At 43.5% G+C, this 21,865-nt stretch overlaps 1 protein-coding gene across 4 annotated transcripts in view; it reads right to left on the bottom strand.

The window, feature by feature from the left end:
• BORA (BORA aurora kinase A activator) overlaps positions 1-21,865 on the bottom strand; it is a 52,613-nt gene that overhangs the window by 8,435 nt on the left and 22,313 nt on the right. For 3 of the 4 annotated variants that reach the window (XM_026660521.2, XM_026660485.2, XM_026660553.2), the window contains exons 5-11: positions 12,089-12,170; positions 11,072-11,137; positions 10,289-10,345; positions 7,623-7,846; positions 4,383-4,536; positions 2,687-3,294; positions 1,652-1,783 (exon numbers count right to left, since the gene is read on the bottom strand). In XM_026660521.2, coding sequence (XP_026516306.1) covers positions 1,652-1,783; positions 2,687-3,294; positions 4,383-4,536; positions 7,623-7,846; positions 10,289-10,345; positions 11,072-11,137; positions 12,089-12,170 — 1,323 coding nt within the window. The remainder of the gene's footprint in view (positions 1-1,651; positions 1,784-2,686; positions 3,295-4,382; positions 4,537-7,622; positions 7,847-10,288; positions 10,346-11,071; positions 11,138-12,088; positions 12,171-21,865) is intronic. The other variant, XM_026660542.2, reaches the window with a different exon arrangement.

Genomic DNA, 21,865 nt, shown 5'->3' with positions numbered 1-21,865 from the left:
GCCGAGTTCTCCCCAAGCCCCCAGTGCCTTTTACTCCTGATGGAATTCTGCGCACCTGCACGGGCAGAGAATTCTTATGGTCATTAGATATCTGTCTCCCCACGCAGAAAAATGCAGAAGAAATATGCGGGGGACATGTGCCTCTTCCTGGGCAGCCCAGGCGGCACGTCTGTTCCAGCACACCTGGAGCAGCCATCAGAGATGCAAATCACTGTGGGGGTGGGGCAGGGCATGCGTGCCTGCCTGGGAGACATTAATCACCGTCAGGAGGCGGGGCGGGGCTGGGCATGCATGTGTGTGAACAAGCCAGAGAGACTTGCTACAGTGTAGCTTGCCAGGCATGGAGAAGTAGAGCTTCAGGTTGTTAGGCATAAGGCAGGCTCTGTCCTGAGGCAGAAATGTAGTAGCCTGCCTATTTTCCTTCGCTGCAAGGAAGCAAGCAGCTGTTTTGCCAGGGTTAGAAATGCAATCAGCCAGTGCTATCCCTTTAATTGCATGGAGGCTCATTTTATAACAGGGATTGGATTGAAACAAAATTCAATCAGTTTTTGCTTGAGATGGGATAAGGTGTGGAAGAATAAGAGTCTGTTCTGTGCATTCCTTCAAAACTGTTTCAATGTTTGAAATAAAAGATTAACAATGTGTTTTTTTCACATTTAGAACAATGTTGCTATTGATAGTTAATTCATCTTATTCTCTGAGGCAGCAGTGTAGCAGCCTGCCTGCATAGTAACATGGTTAATGTTACTATTGTTAACTAACTGTTCCCATTCTCAGCCAATTCCCCTAGGAGCATAAAACATGTAAAAGTGTAAAGGCTCCTTTACATTGCCAGAGTGATGTAAAGGAGCCTTGTTATAAATGACTATAAGGGAATCCTCAGCTAGGAGGTCTATGAGCTTTCTCACTTTATGGGGTTAGATTACAGCTCAGGATTTATTTTACTTACCCATTAAATAATAAATTAAAAAAAAATAGAAAAAAAAAAGGACTGAGGGCAAATAAAACATTTATCAAGCAATCACTAAAAAGTCAGGACAATCAGAACCAAGCACTTCCCAGAGTACCCAGCCAGGTCCAGATGAAGTTATTAAAGGGCAAAAAGGATATTTGTTCTTTTGCATGACATAAATGGCCTTTACATCATGCATCAAAAACAGGTTCTCATGCTTGAGAATTCCCTACAAAACTGCATGTGGATGGGGACAAATTATTTTGCACATCCTGCAATGTTGTTCTCAATCATGACTGACTGACTGTAATTGTGGATCATTTTGCATTAAAAAAACAACCCACATTATTTTGACCAATAAAATATGAGAATTTTAAAATGTTGTGTGCAGAATTTTTTTTTTGGCACAGAATTTTTCATATTTTGGAATTCCCCCAGGAGTATCCTTTGCCGTCATCAGAACACACGAATTTTAAAATTAGGATTTTCAGTATATTTTCCTTTATTTTATAGATCATCTTTTTAATCTAATACTTGACACTAAGGCCAAATAAATTTGCTGTCTACAAGTTCCCACAAGTTCTTAGAAACAATTTGTCAAACCCCTGACCTAGCAGGGAGTGGTGTGAAGGAAGGCTGGGAGGAAACAAGGAATGGATATTGGAAATGGAAAAACGTATCATTCTATGCATTTCCTACCTTAGTTTTGGAAAGCTGAGATTTGTTCTGAGCCTCATAAGAATGTACATTATTGTCTTTGCAATTGTTCTCAGCCCCAACTGTATCCATAATGCTGCTTCCACATGTCTGTGTATTATAGCCACTGTCCACCTAGGAACAAAAGCCAGGAATTAATATCCTATGTACTCTGTTCCAGATAAGCTCCCCTATTTCTTGTGCATTACTTAATTTAATTTACATTTCTATGGCACATACTTCATAATCCTTTCATATTGTATTTATAAAGTTAATCTATCATACAAGCTATACATATCAGTGATGAAAATATGAACCATTGAAATACAGCCACATCTAAAGATATCTGGCAATTATTTAACAATGCATGCTTAGAGTCATTTCTGTCCTAAACTATTCATTATCTGATTGAAACTTCAGGGAAAGTCCAATAGGCAAATTGGAAATACTTGTGTGATAAAGTACATGCCTGTTGGACAATTAATGGTCACAACTCAGAACTTTTTCAAATATTAAGGCATCAGCATCTTCAACAGGACAGTTCTACTACTATCATCATAGCTTCTTCACTACCTTCAGAAACCAGGACTTCTTTGGAGACCTCCTATCCAAGGTGATATGGCTAGATGTGCGTGACTTGCATATTTTACAAGATAATACAACTGCAGGCTTAAATAAAATTGAAAATCTATTTGTGACTTAAAAAGCAAAAGAAGGCTGCATTATGTAATAACTTAGTTAACTGCAGCAGATTCATTAGAATCAAGAGAAGATGGTAAATTGGTCAACCAGAATCAAAGTAGTTTGGGATTAATCCAAATTTACTACTGTGGTAGCATAAGAAATATTTCCTTGAATTGCAGTGTTGCCAGTCATATGGAAAAAGCTTTGTCACACAATTCAGTGTTTACACCACATCAGATAAGAGGTGACAGAAAGTATATCCAGAATGGTAGAGGGACAAATGTGAAAATTGAGAGATTAACCTTGTAGTATAATTTATTTACTAAATTACTTAAATAAAACAAAAACTCTTACCTGAATACTACTGCTGTCACAAGGAATTACACTGCTTTCTGCAAGAGGTGATATGCACATGTGAGAGCTTTCAATACTGAAAGTAATTCCTGTCATGAAGCTGGTCATTGGCATACTGCTATTACCAACACATTCCTTAACCCAAGTGTTCTCATCGGACACCTCAACTGAATCAACCATATCAACAGTATTATTTTCTTTTAAACCTTCCATATCCTGCAACGATGCCAGTCCTTGTTCACAAGCTTCAGAGTGATCTGGTGAAATAGATACAGTCGCCACAACTAAATGTGTACCATGTGCAAAAGTATCACCATCCTGCTGCTGTAAATTTACTCCAGTGTCCATCTGTGGTAACAGAACTTCTGCAGGTAGGGCATTCTCTTTGTCTTCTTCCTCTTCGTTGTGATTTTCAAGGGTAAATGGTATCCTAATGAGGGAAGTTTGATACTGTGCAGTCCCTTTGCATGCTCCAAGTCTCATAGAAGAGCAATTTTTAATTGGAGAACAGCCATCTATATAAGGACTTCTAGTACTTGGGGGTGTCATTCTGTTTGAGACTGGCACAGAAGGAACATCGGGAGAACGAAAAGTCAACTTCCTTTGTTCTGTCCATAGTAAAAACAGAATAATTGAATTCATTAGATATCAGATGGAGGAAAAGCTAACAGTCTGAATCCTAGGACCAGAAGTCACTAGAACAATTACAGCCACACTAGGTGGTGATTCCCTTGAGTATCATCTCCTGGCAGTAAAGGTATTTGATACAACTATTTTTAAAGGTTCTACTTGTTACACACACATTTAGCCATCATACTTTCAAATTTTAATCCTGCTTACCTAAAGATTTCCTTTCTCTGACAGGTCTGCTACAGCAGAGACCAGGTTTTCAAATGGCAGTACCAAATTGTGTCAAAATGAACAGTCCTTACCCCAAAATGCTTCCAGTCCAATAATCTAATATTCATACTAGGCAAGTACTGTAGATTTCTTAGAACACATTAGTTCTACAGAAGCTTTTTGAGGGTGAAAATTATCAGAACTTTATACAATCAGGCACAGAGTGGAAAGTAGCTATTCAGTCTTTATACATAACTTTGCCGAAGTATCTCATAGCAGGTTCTGACTGAAACAGCTATGCAAATAGACTAAGCTTTTACAGAACACAGACTACCAATACTGCAAAATTGCAACAAATTATGGAGTCTGATATGGATAAGCATCCACTAGGTTTCTAAACTAGTGAATTCATTTAATCTCAACTTAATCTAGTTATGGGGATCAGGGCTCAAATGTAAGACACCCTATCAAAATAGTTTTTCCTACTACTTCCACCTGAACTTTTTAAATTAAATTACAATTCTGACTGCTTATCTTATTTTTGATACATAACTTATTTTTGAAACAAAACCCTCCTCCTCAAATCATATTGCTCCCCTTTATTTTATTTCATACATGTATGAGTTTTCATGATTCCTTTTCCCTCTAATTTATTTTTTGCACTTTAAGTAATTATGTTCAAGTAAACATTTTATACGTTTACATTGACGACACTTTACTGCTAAACATTCCATGTGCCATTTTAGATGAGACCACTGGACTATCAAGCCAAGTACCTGCCTCTAGATGGATCAGTTTTTCATCACAAGAAATACAAGCTGCATGAAAGGAGACTGTATATACAGTCAAACCATACCTGACAATGGTGTCTTTCTTATCTGAAAAGCAATTGGAGAAAAAGTAGGGGAAGCGATATTTGCAGGGGACCTCTCTGGAAACGTGGGACTGGTAATGCTTCCCAAACTGTATGCCCTTGTACCTCCCTGAATAGGACTGGAGGAAAACTGACCCTTTAACAAAAAAGAGTAAGAGTCAGCTTTTACATAATATAAATTTATAGACTGATATACAAATTTGTAGACTTGAAAGTACAGTGCTACTGGGAAAATAATTCTATTTCTGCTTCACTGACGCTCTCAATCAAGCATTTCACTGCTTGAATAGTCCATTTGAAATTCTCCAATTGGATTTTATGATGCCTCATAAGAATTCCAATGCTTCCAAAGAAGAGTACTAATTAAGACTATGTTATCAATCATATTAGGACTACCAGGAGCCAGACTACTGAATAAGGATTTTCCTAATCAACACCCAATTACTGTTTAGTATTTGTATTATTGTTACGCTACAATGTTTCATCTCCCAAATGGCAGATACCCCAAAGCAGAATGGAATGTTGCCCCCAATGCAGTGACTGACTGAGTAGCCTGCACACTGCCACTGTTGGATATTTTAACAGAATATCTGAAGGACATAACTTTAAAGTCAGCCAAAACAGACCTTTCATCTGAAAGAGTCAAAAGAAGCTGTGCTCTTATCTCAGGCCAAGTCTACAGTAGGAACAGTTTGCTGTCATAGATATAACCAGTGTATTATATTGGTAAAGTAGTAATTCTGTGGACACAGTTTACTGGTGAAACTGCGGTTTTGCCAAAATAGCTTATTCTAGCTCCCCTAACAAAATAAATTATACTGGCAAAAGCACAGTTTTGGAGGTATAACTGCATGTACACGCAGCGTTTTTGCCAATACAGCTATAATGGTCAGAGACCACATACATCGCACCTCTGACTAACATAACTATGCCAGCAAATGTCTTTTGTGTAGACCTATCCTCAGCAGGAAGTAGCAATTTGCACAACATCACCAGAAACTGAGTTGGAGCTAAGAAAAACAACATTCAGACATTTGAGCCTTAGTTGTGATCTTGTCTTCAACAAGTATAATATGCTCCTGGCTGGCTGAATGTCTCATTTAAAGTGAGTTTGTGTTGGAAACTGATGGCTCAAGAAATTGATGATAGTTCACTTTAAGGGACTTCCAATTCACCTATGTATTATAGCATGCCAGAGATGCATCTGTATTTTACATTGCCAGATCTGAGAGTTCTGAACAAAGATCACAAATGAGTAAACAGCACTGTAAACGTTGCAGTTCTGTAATACAATATCATCCTTTCAAGGAAAATACTTATTTTATTTTGAAGTGTAAAAAAAGGTTTGTGCCTTTTTTGCTTTATTATGTATAGGGCTTCTGATTTTTGGTTTTATTCTTGATACAAATGAGTGGCAGAGGAAAGAGAAATTGGTGTTCATCCACTGAATACCAGAAAAACACCACAACTGGTTACTTGTATCTAAGGCTTGTCTACACAGAGAAGTAATGCAGACTACAGGGGAGAGATTTCTAAAGCGCACTAAACATGCTGCATGTTAACTGGTCCATGTAGATCCTTCTGGTGTGTACTTAAGGTTCCCTAGGGTGCTTTGAAGTCATGTTGTTTGAAACATTATGATATTAAAGCACAAATTACAGTATACTTAAGCAGAAAGCCCCGAATCCCCCTGTATATCTACATAAAACTTGAAAATTGAAACAAATACCACCACCCCCCAAAAGCAAAAGCCCTAACTACATATAAATATCTGTAAAGTTTTCCTCATTCTGCTTTTTTTTTTTTTTAATTAAAAAAAATCATGTTTTGCCTATTTTCCCCAGAAATACTATGGATTACTAGAGAATTAGTAGGTTTAGGATATACACCAAGCAAGCAAGCAAACCCTGGTTGAGAAAGGATGTGATTTTTATTCAGATTGTTAGCTTTTTGTTAACAATTGTTTGGAGAATGAATCTTTAACATTCAACACTTCCCTTTCAATTAACGGTTAAAGAAATCTCACAACTTCACTCAGACCAAGGAGTTCTCTGCAAACTCAGGGAAGACCAGATTTTACATTCCCAATATTTCCAAAGTGTTTGTTTTTTTTAAACAAGCATAGAACAACCCCCTTTTAAGTACATTGGGTCATTTATACCATTCCTAGAGAGAGAAAAAAAAAGGTAGGGGGCACAAATCTTTCTCCTTTGCAGATCAACTTTAAGGGACAGCAACTAGAGAAATTATATACACAAAATGGTGTTTTAGGTAAATAAATTAAATATATGGAAATATACCTATCTCATAGAACTGGTAGGGACCCTGAAAGGTCATTGAGTCCAGTCCCCTGCCTTTACTAGCAGGACCAAGTAGAGATTTTGCCCCAGATCCCTAAGTGGCCCTCTCAAGGACTGAACTCACAATCCTGGGTTTAGCAGGCCAATGCTCAAACCACTGAGCTATCCCTTCCCCCCTACTAATCAAGCCAAGGACTAACATGATATTTTTGGTATGCAAACTTCATAAGTTTACGAAGGAGTGGCTGAAATATGATCTCAGCCAATAAAGTCTTTCTGTAAAATGCATCCTATATCAAAAGATCAAAGAGACTTCACAAGCTACTCATATTCAAATCATTACTTCTCATTCTCTCATGTCAATATCATTCAGACACAAATACCATTGGGCAGAGAAAATGGCAGCTCTTCAACAGTGAATATCAGCACTACACAACAATTTGATAGTGAAAGAAAAGCATAAAATTGAAGTTAAAAAACATGAAGTTTTACTTAGGCACAATTTAGTTCCAAAATTGGAATTTGACCAGGACCCTTGGTATTAACACCACTCTTTAATTACTTCAGTTGTATAAACTATTCAAAAGTGGCACTTCAGCTGATGAAATCTGATCAGACGCACTCAGAAGTGGTTCTGCTGCTTTAGAATCAGAGGGGTAGCCATGTTAGTCTATATCCACAAAACCAATGAGGAGTCCGGTGGCACCTTAAAGACTAACAGATTTATTTGGGCATAATCTTTCGTGGGTAAAAAATGTTGCATCTGAAGAAGTGGATTTTTTACACAGAAAAGCTTATGCCCAAATAAACCTGTTAGTCTTTAAGGTGCCACCCGACTCCTCGTTGTTTTTGGTGCTTTAGAGAATTTCACGTGTACCAGCTAAATCAGTACATACACAAAGAAATTGAAAAGCCTTCTTACTGAACTAGATGTTTCCACAGGGCTTCTGCACCGGGCTGGAGAAATATCTATTGAACACAGCACTCCAAGTGATGCTGGTGGATTATTACAAGGGCTTTGTGGAGAAAGAGACAAACACTCAGATACACTTCCATTCTCATCTAAAAACAGCTTTCTTCTCAGTGATGAGGAGCTTAGGCTTTCCTGAGACTGGTCTGCAAATTCTTCTGTTCTAAAATATTCACCTAAAGAAAAAAGAAAAAAGTTTGTTGGCAAGTTTAATTAGCCAGTCTTGTCTTATTTCTCCTGTCTACAGAAAAAGTATGGGGGAACTAAGGGGACAAGGACCCTGCCTGCACAGCCACAAACAGCCATTGAATTCTGTAACTGCTGAAATGGTTAATAATGTTTTAGCCATGCTGTGGGCATTAGACTAAGCAGCGTTATAATAAGGTTAATATAAAATCAGTGCTTTCCCCCCATAAAGGCTGGATTTATTAAAATGTGCTGTAATGTGATTTTTCCCCACACATGGAGGCTGGTCCAAATGTATCAACCCCAGTTTAGACATGACAATGTTGAATAGTTTCTGTTGAACTGTTCTGGTTGTGTAGACAAAGCTTTTCGGACAGCTGCCATTCCAAGTGACCATGCTTACAGAATTCCCATAGAATCACAGGACTGGAAGGAACCTCGAGAGGTCTTCTAGTCCAGTCCCCTGCACTTATGGCAGGACTTAGTATTATCTAGACCACCCGATTGTCCAACCTGTATGTAGTGGAATGCACATTCTGGCCACCTTACCAAAGAAAAGATGGACAGGCAGGAAGTACCCAGCCAGAAACTTTTCTAAATGGAAGACTGAATCAAGTCTAACAGAAGTATCATTAAGGATGCAATCAGTATTTTCCTCCCTATTACCACGTTCTAGTGCAGGGGTTCACAAACTGGGGGTCAGGACCCCTCAGTAGGTCACAAGGTTATTCCGGGGGTGGGAGGTTTGCCTCCTGCATTTATAATAGTGTTATACATAAAAAATACATAGAGAACCCCATCCACCAATGTAGTTCAGAGATAGGAAGGAGTCACAAAACCACGGTAGGGATAGAGACTGGTAATCTTATTTGCAGTAAGTTGAAAATTCTAAATATTCCATCCATTCTGTTGCTATGGGTTGAAAGCCCCACCACCGTAAGACAGGCTGAAAGAAACATTCTGCACCTAAAAGCTGGCTCATCCCCCTGCTCCTTGGGTCCTGCAACATCTCTTCTTGCAGTGGCTGGCTCATGCTTTGTAGCAACACCAAAGAAAAAACAGTTACTCACCTTCTCGTAACTGTTGTTCTTCGAGATGTGTTGTTCACGTCCATTCCAATCAGTGCGCACGCCGCGTGCACGGTCGTCAGAAAGTTTTTCCCTTAGCAGTTCCCGTCGGGTCAGCTGGGGAACCCCCTGGAGTGGCGCCTTCATGGCACTCAATATATGACCCTGCCGACCCAACCCATCTTCAGTTCCTTCTTACTGTCCATGGTAGCCGTTGGAACTGTGGCTCGCTTGCTTTGCAAGTGCTCCCTTAGCACAGTTACCTAGTCTAGTTCTTCTTGTTGTTGTCTTGTTTTGTAGTTGTTAGTACAGTTATAGTTAGTATAGGTGTTCGTGAGCAGGCTCTTTCCCTGTCCCCTCATCCCTTCTTGGGCTCTGGGGCATGCTGCGAGCCCAAGGCTTTAAGTCTTGCAGCGCATGCCACAAGCCCATGCCAAATAATGACCCCCACGACTCTTGCCTGAGGTGTCTGCGCGTGCACACGTGATTGGAATCGACGTGAACAAGCACTTGAACTATTTTTGGTAAAAGCACCCTATCTGTAAAAATCAGGTTGCTGGAATGAGATTGAGTTGCATTTTTTGTTGTGCTGTTTCTCACTTACCTTTTTCCCTATAAGCTGTTTGCGTCAGTCACACAGTGGATGTGACTAGGAAGTAGTAACTTATGTAAACTATGTGGCCCCAACTAGAGGTAAAGGGAATAAGATGGACTGGTCTAGAATAGCTTATTGAACTCTTCCTACCCAAGTTCTGTTATATAACTCCTGCTTTTTAAGTATTTCACAGAAAGCAAACATTTCCTTTAGATAGGTCAGTGTGCAGTGCAGATAGTATGCACAGTCTTCCTAGTCTGTGTAGTCTAGAAAACCATGGATATTTTCTTTGGACTCAAGACCTGTGGTCTTCCATTATACCGATGATAAACATGAGGTTACTGTATGCAGTTTTTAAATTCCTGCAAAATTGTCATGCAAACCCAATCTCGCAATTGAGACTATTAGTCTTCCATAGCTAACTTCCAAGCCAGCCTACATTATGAACGCTGGCCCATACTTTAACGTATTATCTTTTTAAATATAACAATACAATGTTTATGTACACTTTTATCATTGTCCTACCGTTCCCCATCCCTCCACCTTTTGTTTTTGTCCTCCCTTGCCGAGCCATGTCTAAATTAGAGCAGGAGCTCCACAGGACAAGGAGCTGTTATCTGTCTAAAACAACATTTGTACTTTGGGCAATTCTATGAATACTCAATTTTGATTCACACTAGGTTTCCAGTGCATTGTACCGCCATTCCTAATCAGGATGCAAAATAGATTCAATTTAGACATTCATACATAAAGTACAACACAGGACATACCTAATATTTTTTCTAAGTTAAAATCCACAGGCAAAGACAATACTGTCTGACAAGCAGCTGCAATGAATAAAAACAATGAAATTAGCCTATAGTAACTTAGTCAACTAGTGCAAGTAAAAGGTTTAACTTTAAATTTTATTTAACACATCGCTAGTTAAATTAGTGAAACACAATGTGTTGCCATGAGGAAAAGGGAAAAACTTATTAGGCCTGTGGTCCTGAATTGGCTACAGTGTAAGGAGCAAATCAGGCTCAGGGATAAGTGAAAAGGGTTGTTACACACAAGCTCTCTAGATGGCACCATGTCCAGCTGTACCTTAGCTGGGGGGAAAAAAATCAATGGAATACCCTGAAAATTATGTGTTTATATACAGGTTTCAGAATATAGGTTCTGTGACCTTGTACAGAATTGAGGGGAGAGATGTCAAAGAATCTTTATATATAATGTAATTAAGTTAGTTTGCAATTTGGGCTTCAAAGCATAAACAGAACATTACATGTAATACTACATGTACTCCAAAAACACAGTTATTCCTAGACAAATAGTAACGTAAGTACCTTGCTGAATTGGCGCCTAAATACATGCCTAACTTTAAGCAGTAAGTCGTCCCACGAATGAGACTACTCATGTGCGTAAAGTTAGGTAAGTGCTCAAGCACCCTGACAGTATAAAAGTCAAACAAACTTGTTTTTAAAAAGGGGTTCAGTTAGCTTAAATAAAAACTTCTTATATTCCTTTGAGTGCACGTTCATTTTGTCAACTTGATACTGTTTTATACCAACCATTGCTTTTTCCAGGTTGCACAGTTAGCTGTCTTCCAATCGGTGAAATGTTATTTAAATCTATACCTGTAAAGCATCATTTAGATAAATTAAAACTTAAATTCAAGCTTTTTATCATTCTGAAACATAACAGTAAAGTGAAAACATTTAGTCCGATTGTATTGAGGAACATCTCAAAAATAGTTAGCTACAAAAAAAATATTGTAATATTTTAGTTTACATCAAACCAAAATATTTTCAGAGCATAAAACTAGAACATGATGTTTGCAACTAAGTTTGGGACAGATTAAAAAAAAAAAACAACTTAGAGAGACAAGTGTCAGAGAAGCCAGAGAGAGGTTTCATCATTTTTTCTCATCAGTTTACGTTGTAAAAGTTTTCCATCAGAAAATGCAATTCAATTGAAATCTTAAAGTGTCTCAAATTATGTTGATTTTCCCAAAGATTTGTGATGGGCGGGGAAGGAAGAGATGAAGGGAACACAAATGAAAAAGTTATTATAGTGTCAAAAGGTCATTCATGACATTTTAGGAATGAAAAGCTTTAATTTTTCTTTTCAAATTGACTGTTTTGAAATTTATTTTGGATTATGTTATATTAAAAAAATCAAAACTAAACACTTTGATCATTTTTTAAAAATACTCAATTCTAGAAAATTTGGTGGGTTCTATAAATATAAGAGTCTGTTCAATTTTCCTAGTCAATATAATTATGCTTGTTTTGTGAAAGGGAGAAAGAAGCAAAAAGGTAATTCCAAGTACTACAGTGGAATTTAGGTAATGAGAATATAATTGAGACAAAGTATTACCAAGAGATCAGAGATAAGATCACGTTCACAGGAACTGAAAAACCTAACGTATTAGGCAAAATCCTAGCCCCACTTAAGTGAGTATTCCCATCTAATCACGCTGTCCATAACTTTATAAAAAGTTAAGCATATACATATTAATCATGCAAAACAGCTGATTTCTAAATTTAAGCTATTAAAAGACACTTTTAGAGACATACACAACTTACATTTAGTGGAATGAAACTGGGAAACTTGCTTCCCTTCATGATCTGTCCAAGGAGAGGGAACGATAAGACTTTTGGTGAAAAACTAGAGGAAAAAATATAACAGTTAGATAGTCTTAATGTTTGGGAGTATCTATTTAATTTTATAGATATGTATTTACAAACAACTAGTTGTAAATCTTGAGTTTTGATTCTTGTGGGCATGTTTAACATAGTCAAGATTAATCAAAATTCACTTTGGAACAGCTGATAGCTTTCTATCAGATTTCTTCAGCCACTTATTTTCAAATTCCCTCTCTGAGGGCTGGTCCACACTAAGCCCCCAGTTCGAACTAAGATACGCAACTTCAGCTACGTGAATAACGAAGTATCTTAGTTCGAACTTAAAGGTACTTACCGTGGGTCCACACGCAGCAGGCAGGCTCCCCCGTCGACTCTGCCTACTCCTCTCGCACAGCAGGATTACCGGCGTCGACGGCGAGCACTTCCGGGATCGATTTATCGCGTCTAGACAAGACGCGATAAATCGATCCCAGAAGATCGATTGCTTGCCGCCGAACCAGTGGGTAAGTATAGACGTACCCTGAGATACAGCCCAAAACACCATTCAAAATGTTAACCTTTCTGTAACAATTTGAAGAGCCCCATCTTTTCCTAATTCCACAAGTATACTGGTGCGTATACCATGTTAGCTTTGACAAAGCTTTCTTCGCACATCTGTATTGACACACTCAGTGCTGGTGTCTAAAACATGTCTCATTACTCCAGCAGAGATTGAGGAAGAGTGAATAGATTTTAAGAGGTTCCATGTACTCTGCAGCAAGCTGGAGCTAAGTTCTGAGGCAATATAGTGGAGCAGAATGGAAATCACATTTTCAGTACACCACAGTTTTGTACTGACAATTCAGATGCTTTGTAGAAGCAATCAAGAGGAAGTTGAAGTCGTTATTGAAGATGAATAGGTGGTGACTGTTGGGGCTTTTGGCACCTTAAAAGACATTTAGGATCATAGAAATAAGCATATTTATGGTAGGTTTCTGCTAAAAGTTAACAGTACTTGACACTTAAATCATCACCTTTATACCTGAGCATTTCCAAAATCCAAACCTAAAGGTGATGGAGGACATGATAAAAACCTGGAGAAATCCCCCCACCCCAACCAATACAAGCAAGGCCCAAAACACAGACAAAAGGAAAACTGGAGTAACTGGACTTTGAGATGTGCTGACCGTATATTCCATTGACAGTGCACTCGAGATTGGAGTCTTTTGGCCAGCAGTGTCCATTAGGGTATACGTCACAAGTGTCCTTATTTCCAAGCCAGGGACATAAAGAGCAAAGTTGGACAACTGCCACTTTGTTCCTTTACCACCATGGAACTTGATGGATATAAGTCTCCAAACCAGAAGGGAAGAAAGGCAGGTTGTGAAACTTATGGCTGACATCTCAAAGAATTCCAGTTACAGCACAGGTAAGTACATATTCAACTTATATTGACTCACAAGCAATGAGGGTGGGAGCTCAGAGTCTAGGAACATGAAGATTGGAATGTAGCTTTCCCAACTGTAGTTATCAGATCTCGAGTCTTCAGTGACAGAATAGTGCTTCACAAATGTGTGAACAGATATGCAGGTAGTTGCTTTACATATGTCTAAAACAAACATTTTTCAAAGATGCTGTGGAGGCTGAATGAAAGAAGTAGGAGGATCTACTTTAGCCACCTCATAAAAGTTGGATATCTATCTAGATAGGCTGTGTTTCATATTTGTATGTCAGAGGGCATTGGCATTCCACTAGCAAAAGATTAAACCTTTCAGAGATCTACTCCAAAAACGATTTATGGCAGTAGCAGAAATGGTGAAAGACCTGTTTTGCTGCCAAGACTATCTCTTAGAAGAGCATAGTTTGGGGGGTGGGGGATGGGGAAAATATGGGCAAATGAATCTCTTGGTTCAGAAGAAAATTCATAGTAATTTTAGGAAGAAACTTGGGATGCATCCTAAGGGATATTTCATCTGGATAGAAAACTGTATAAGGTGAGTCCACCATCAAGGCGTGGATTTTACCAACTCTTCTCAAAGATGTAATCACATTTAAAAGTGCCATTTCCATAGACAAATGTAATAACAAACTTTGCCTTGGATTAAAAGGTGGGCACATTAGGATAGATAAGACCTAATTAAGGTCCCCTATAGAGGAATTCTTCATTGGAAAATACCTTGATAAGATCCATCACAAACCTTATAATACTCATGTGAGAAAAAATTGTGTCTCCCTCTACAGGAGAGGGATGCACAGAGGTGAACACTGAAAAAGCTTATTGAAAGATGTTTCAGGTCAAGTATATATTATAAAGTATCATGAATCAGCATCCTGTGGAATTCAAGATCTCTGCTGCTACCAAGAGAAAAAAATCTTTCATTTTGATGAGTAGATTGGACCAGTAGAATCTCTTCCACTATTTAATATGTTGTTGGGATTTTTTTGGTGTGTGTGAGTGTTTGTTTTAAAGCAGATGTACAACAGGACTTTAAGTCTAACCTCCCTCCAGCAGACAGATGATGAAATGGAGGTACTCTAGGCCCCGTTCCTTCATGTTGTATCAACAGGTATGGAATTAGAGATAATGTCTTTGGTTGGTAGACTGAAAGATTCTCAGCCACACTGATACAATTAAGATAATTTTGGCTGAGTCCTGCTGGATCTTGCGTCAGATTGTTGGGATCAACAGAACTGGTGAGTATGCATAAATGATAGTTCATAACCACAAAAATCAGAAAGATATCTGAAAATGAGCCTGAGGTGATGTCAGGACTTCAGTTCAAGAGGGGATACTTGTTGCTTCTATCTGTTGCAAAGAGGATAACCCCATCCCAAGATGATGTTGCAAAGGACCAAGTCCTTGATCTCCCACATTGATGGGAGAGTTGCCTGCCAAGAGGGAGATTCAATGTCTGATTCACCAATTGGTGGACAGAAAGCTGGCTAGATCGTCGGGCTCAACGAGTAGTGATCAACAGCTCCATGTCTAGTTGGCAGCCGGTTTCAAGTGGAGTGCCCCAGGGGTCGGTCCTGGGGCCGGTTTTGTTCAATATATTCATTAATGATCTGGAAGATGGAGTGGACTGCACTCTCAGCAAGTTTGCAGATGACACTAAACTGGGAGGAGTGGTAGATACGCTGGAGGGTAGGGACAGGATACAGAGGGACCTAGACAAATTAGAGGATTGGGCCAAAAGAAACCTGATGAGGTTCAACAAGGACAAGTGCAGAGTCCTGCACTTAGGACAGAAGAATCCCATGCACTGTTACAGACTAGGGACCGAATGGCTAGGAAGCAGTTCTGCAGAAAAGGACCTAGGGGTTACAGTGGACGAGAAACTGGATATGAGTCAACAGTGTGCCCTTGTTGCCAAGAAGGCTAATGGCATTTTGGGCTGTATAAGTAGGGGCATTGCCAGCAGATTGAGGGACATGATCGTTCCCCTCTATTCGACATTGGTGAGGCCTCATCTGGAGTACTGTGTCCAGTTTTGGGCCCCACACTACAAGAAAAATGTGGAAAAATTGGAAAGAGTCCAGCGGAGGGCAACAAAACTGATTAGGGGGCTGGAGCACATGAGTTATGAGGAGAGGCTGAGGGAACTGGGATTGTTTAGTCTGCAGAAGAGAAGAATGAGGGGGGTTTGATAGCTGCTTTCAAGTACCTGAAAGGGGGTTCCAAAGAGGACGGATCTAGACTGTTCTCAGTGGTACCTGATGACAGAACAAGGAGTAATGGTCTCAAGTTGCAGTTGGGGTGGTTTAGGTTGGATATTAGGAAAAACTTTTTCACTAGGAGGGTGGTGAAGCACTGGAATGGGTTACCTAGGGAGGTGGTGGAATCCCCTTCCTTAAAGGTTTTTAAGGTCAGGCTTGACAAAGCCCTGGCTGGGATGATTTAGTTGGGAATTGGTCCTGCTTTGAGCAGGGGGTTGGACTAGATGACCTCCTGAGGTCCCTTCCAACCCTGATATTCTATGATTCTATGAATTCCATAACCTGATTGCCTCTTGGCATAATGGGGAAGATCTCTCCCCCCCACCCCGTCCTCCTCTGGTTATGTAAACATGGTTGTTGTATTACCAATCATAATTTGGACTGATTGGTCTTCTTGACTATTACAAAGGCACACAAGCCTTTGTCCAATATGTCCAAGCAGCACAGGACATCCCCTTACTGTGGTGTTTGGATTCAATTTTATCCAGAGATATTAAGGCGGACATGTTCTCGAACCTATCTTGAGGTAGACACTTAAGGAGTCTAGGATTGGTCACATGAGCTCCACTCTTGGAATTGGTATTAACTTGCATTTCTCCATGCTGAATTTTGGGCCAAGAGTGGTTAACAGCTCACGAACGCAATGAATCACATCTCTCACTTGAAAAGCTTTTTTCAAAATAACCACTTTTCGTAGTCAGACCTGTTCATGATGACAACAGCACCTCCTTTATCAGCCTCTTTGATTATAGTGTCAGGGTGGTTTCTGAGGCTGTGGATGGCATTGCGTTCTGCACGACTGATGCTTTAGAGCCCCGACCGGGGTTATTCTATCTACTACCCAAGATCCACAAACCCGGAAATCCTGGACGACCCATCATCTCAGGCATTGGCACTCTCACTGAAGGACTGTCTGGATATGTTTTAGAGTAGCAGCCGTCTTAGTCTGTATCTGCAGACAGACTCCTATTCTTTTTGTCTGGATATGTGGACTCTCTACTCAGACCCTACGCCACCAGCACTCCCAGCTATCTCCGTGACACCACTGATTTCCTGAGAAAACTACAATGCATTGGTGACCTTCCAGAAAACACCATCCTAGCCACCACGGATGTGGAGGCTCTCTACATAAACATCCCACACACAGATGGAATACAAGCTGTCAGGAGCAGTATCCCTGATGATGCCACAGCACAACTGGTTGCTGAGCTCTGTGACTTTATCCTCACACACAACTATTTCAAATTTGATGACAATATATACCTCCAGATCAGTGGCACCGCTATGGGCACCCGCATGGCCCCACAATATGCCAACATTTTTATGGCTGACCTGGAACAACGCTTCCTCAGCTCTCATCCACTCACGCCCCTTCTCTACCTACGCTACATTGATGACATCTTCATCATCTGGACCCATGGGAAGGAGACTCTGAAAGAATTCCACCACGATTTCAACAGCTTCCACCCCACCATCAACCTCAGCCTGGACCAATCTACACGGAAGGTCCACTTCCTAGACACCACAGTACAAATAAGCGATGGCCACGTTACCACCACCCTATACCGAAAACCCACCGACCGCTACGCCTACCTTCATGCCTCCAGCTTTCATCCCGGACACACCACACGATCCATTGTCTACAGCCAAGCACTGAGGTACAACCGCATCTGCTCCAACCCCTCAGACAGAGACCAACACCTACAAAATCTTCACCAAGCATTCTCAGAACTACAGATACTTGCACAAGGAAATAAGGAAACAGATCAACAGAGCCAGACGTGTACCCAGAAGCCTCCTACTGCAAGACAAGCCCAAGAAAGAAACCAACAGAACTCCACTGGCCATCACATACAGTCCCCAGCTAAAACCTCTAACGCATCATCAGTGAGCTACAACCCGTCCTGGACAACGATCCCTCGCTTTCACAGGCCTTGGGTGGCAGGCCAGTCCTCGCCCACAGACAACCCGCCAACCTGAAGCATATTCTCACCAGTAACTACACACCGCACCATAGTAACTCTAACTCAGGAACCAATCCATGCAACAAACCTCAATGCCAACTCTGCCTACATATCTACACTAGCGATACCATCACAGGACCTAACCAGATCAGCCACACCATCACCGGTTCATTCACCTGCACATCCACCAATGTAATATACGCCATCAGATGCCAACAATGCCCCTCTGCTATGTACATCGGCCAAACTGGACAGTCCCTACGTAAAAGGATAAATGAATACGAATCAGATATTAGGAATGGCAATATACAAAAACCTGTAGGAGAACACTTCAATCTCCCTGGACACACAATAGCAGATTTAAAGGTAGCCATCCTGCAGCAAAAAAACTTCAGGACCAGACTTCAAAGAGAAACTGCTGAGCTTCAGTTCATCTGCAAATTTGACACCATCAGCTCAGGATTAAACAAAGACTGAATGGCTAGCCAACTACAAAAGCAGTTTCTCCTCCCTTGGTGTTCACACCTCAACTGCTAGAAGAGGGCCTCATCCCCCCTGATTGAACTAACCTCGTTATCTCTAGCCTGACTCACTCCTGCTTGTATATTTATACCTGCCTCTGGAAATTTCCACTACATGCATCCGACGAAGTGGCTATTCACCCACGAAAGCTCATGCTCCAATACGTCTGTTAGTCTATAAGGTGCCACAGGACTCTTTGCTGCCAATTGGGATAGGAATATATACACAGGGAAAAAGAGAGAGCCAGTTTGTGAAGCATGGACAGCAAGCAGTTCAATCTCAAATCCAGAGGTGTTGAGAAGGAACTGAATGACAATTGGTCTGCTCCATCCTTTATACCCTCAGTGTGAGACACAAGGACAGTCAGGGTGCATGCACAGCCACAATAGATTCCTATCTCAAGCAAATGAGGTGCATGTGTACCATAAGGGGAATGTGTATATGAAGAATAATTCAAAGAAGAATCAATCATTACTAACGAAAACTAACCACTAATGTCAAACACCCAACCAACAGAGCTATTGTTCTTCTTCGAGTGCTTGCTCATATCCATTCCAGTTAGGTGTGTGCGCGCCGCGTGCACGATCGTCGGAAGATTTTTACCCTAGCAACACCCGGTGGGTCGGCTGTGGAGCCCCCTAGAGTGGCGCCGTTATGGCGCTGGATATATACCCCAGCCGACCCAGCGCCCCCTCAGTTCCTTCTTACCGCCCCTGACGGTCGTTGGAACTGTGGAGCGCGGCTTAGCTGATCTCCACACTCCCTAGCTTCTCTTTGCTCTTGTTGTATTTAGTTATATAGATAGTTGTTCAAGTTAGTTAGTAGTTAGTTATAGTGTATATAGATATAGTTATAAGTTGTTATCGGGGGTTTAGGGGGTGTTTTTCCCCTTTTCCCCCCGGCGCGCAGCCGGGCCCATGCCCAAGGCTCCTGGCTTTAAGCCGTGCGCGTCCTGCGGGAAGCACATGCCAACTAGCGACCCGCATAGCTCCTGCTTGAAGTGCCTGGGAGAGACTCATCCAGCAGATAAGTGCCCTATCTGCAAGGCCTTCAAGCCGAGGACAAGGAAGGAGCGGGACTTTAGGCTCCGACAGCTCCTCATGGAGGCGGCGCTGAGTCCAGATCCTCCCTCGGCGCGCCCTGTCCCGGCACCGAGCGCTTCGGTGCGCAGCGCCCCGGCGGGCCCGACCGGTGCGGCAGAAAAGACTGTCCGGCACCGACCGACGTCGGCACCGCGCCCGCCCAAAGAGCCTCGGCACCGATCCATTTCGCCGGGCCATAAGAAGACCGCTAAGACACGGGACGCTGCTGCCGCGAAGATACAGGCTCCCCCGGTGCCGGGGGTAGAGCCGCGTCCGCAGCTGGACCGCCAAAGACAGGCGGCCACACCGTCGACTCCGGCACCGAGGCCGTTGAGTCCGGTGCGGACTGTTTCACCACCAAGGCTGGTGGTGGAACCTTGTCTCCCTTCCACCCCGGAGACCTTTGCCACGGCGAGAGACCTGATCGCCCTCACAGAGCCGGCGCCGTCGCAGCTCCCGGCACCGGTGGCTCCACGCGTGCTGCAGTCCAGAGGCAAGCCTGCCCTGGTGCGCCCACCGTCGCCAGCACGAGTCTCTCGGCACCGCTCCAGATCCCGAAGCAGGTCCCGACGCCGCTCGGAGTCCCGGCGCCGAGGGTCACCTCGGCACCGGTCGTACTCGCGGCCCAGATCTTCCTCGCGGCGCCGTTCAACATCCCGGCACCGCCGTGACGACCGGCACCGATCGGGGTCGAGGCGCAGCTCCCGGCACCGGTATGAGCGCCGCTCGGGCTCGAGAGGCCGCTCCCGGTACCGCGCCTCCTCCAGATCGTCGTCACGTTCCAGATCGGGATCCCGGCACCGGAGGGACTATCGGCACCGGTCCAGGTCCCGGCACCGTTCGCCGGAACAACGCAGGGACAGGTCCCCGTACGGTCGGCACCGATCGGCACCGTACCATCCGGTACCGACGGCATCGGGTTCGGCACCGCCGTGGCCGTCGAGATCGGCGTCCCGATCATCTGAGACGGTGGAGCCCGGCCACTTGCAGGAGACCGAGGACCCGATGCAAGGGCCTGCGCATTGGTCCTTTTGGACTCCTTGGGCCTACCACCAAGCTCAGGGAGCTCCCCTATCGGCTTCCCGCTCTGGCCGTTCGGACACCAGGGCCCCGGAGTCTACCATCTCCCGCCCTCCTCCAAGGGACGTGGAGGCTCCAGTGCCCGCTCCTGCAGAGGCCCCTGACCAGGGGGCAGGAGATGCCCAACACCAGGAGCACCGGGAGCAGGACCAACCATTGGACCCCTTGCCACCGGGGGCATCTTCCTCGTCCTCTCCTGATGAGGCCGTAGCGGGCACGTCGTCCATCGGGCCGCCCCCGATAGACCTTCGCGCCCACCAGGACCTGCTGCGGCGCATGGCTCGCAATCTGGACCTTCAGGTGGAGGAGGTTGCGGAGGTCCATGACCCGATAGTGCAGATCATCTCAGCGGATGCTCCATCCAGGGTGGCATTACCGCTGGTCCGCACCATCCAGGCCAACGCCACTACTATCTGGCAGACCCCGGCCTCTATTCCGCCCACGGCCAGAGGGGTTGAGAGAAAATACTTTGTCCCATCAAAGGATCATGAGTATTTGTACATTCACCCCCAACCGTGCTCACTGGTGGTTTCCTCAGTGAATGCACGGGAGCGCCATGGCCAGCAGGCCGCTGCGCCCAAATCGAAGGACGCTAAGCGCTTCGATTTGTTCGGACGCAAGGTGTATTCGGCTGGCGGACTGCAATTGCGGGCAGCGAACCAGCAGGCGCTACTGTGCCGCTACGGCTTCAATATGTGGTCCTCGATGGGGAAATTTAAAGAACTGGTTCCCCAGGACTCGAGGGACGAGTTTGGGGCCCTGGTAGAGGAGGGCAAGCGGGTGGCATGCACCTCCCTACAGGCGTCCCTCGATATAGCGGACTCGGCCGCTAGGACCCTGGCATCGGGGATAGCAATGCGCCGAATCTCCTGGCTCCAGGTGTCGGGCTTGCCTCCGGAACTGCAGCAGACCCTGCAGGATCTACCGTTTGAGGGCCAGGGCCTCTTTTCGGAGAAAACAGACTCGAGGCTCCAAAACCTCAAAGACTCCCGGACAATGATGCGCTCCCTGGGGATGCATGTCCCAGGGCCTCAGCGCAGGCCCTTCAGGCCGCAGCCTCAGCGGTTCTACCCTCCCCCGCCTCGTCCAAGACAGGACTTTGCTAGGAGGCGGGGTCGAGGTGGTAGGAGAAGGTCGACCGGCCCTCAACCCGGTCAGAACCAAGGCCAGTCTAGGCCACCTTCAGGGCCTAGACAAGCCTTTTGAAGGTGCGGTCGAGGACGGCACCACGACCGGTACCCAGGATCCGACTCCCCCTTTCCGGGACCGCCTCTCCCGCTTCCACCGTGCTTGGTCCCGTATAACCTCGGACCGTTGGGTCCTTCGCACGGTGGAAAGGGGATACGCCCTCCAGTTTTCCTCGCCCCCCCCCC

Source organism: Terrapene carolina, unplaced genomic scaffold, assembly GCF_002925995.2.
Source record: "Terrapene carolina triunguis isolate 2854851 unplaced genomic scaffold, T_m_triunguis-2.0 Scaffold21, whole genome shotgun sequence".
Lineage (NCBI taxonomy): Eukaryota > Metazoa > Chordata > Testudines > Emydidae > Terrapene > Terrapene triunguis.
Note: the sequence above shows the minus strand (reverse complement) of the source record. Positions and strands in the feature narration are given on the sequence as shown.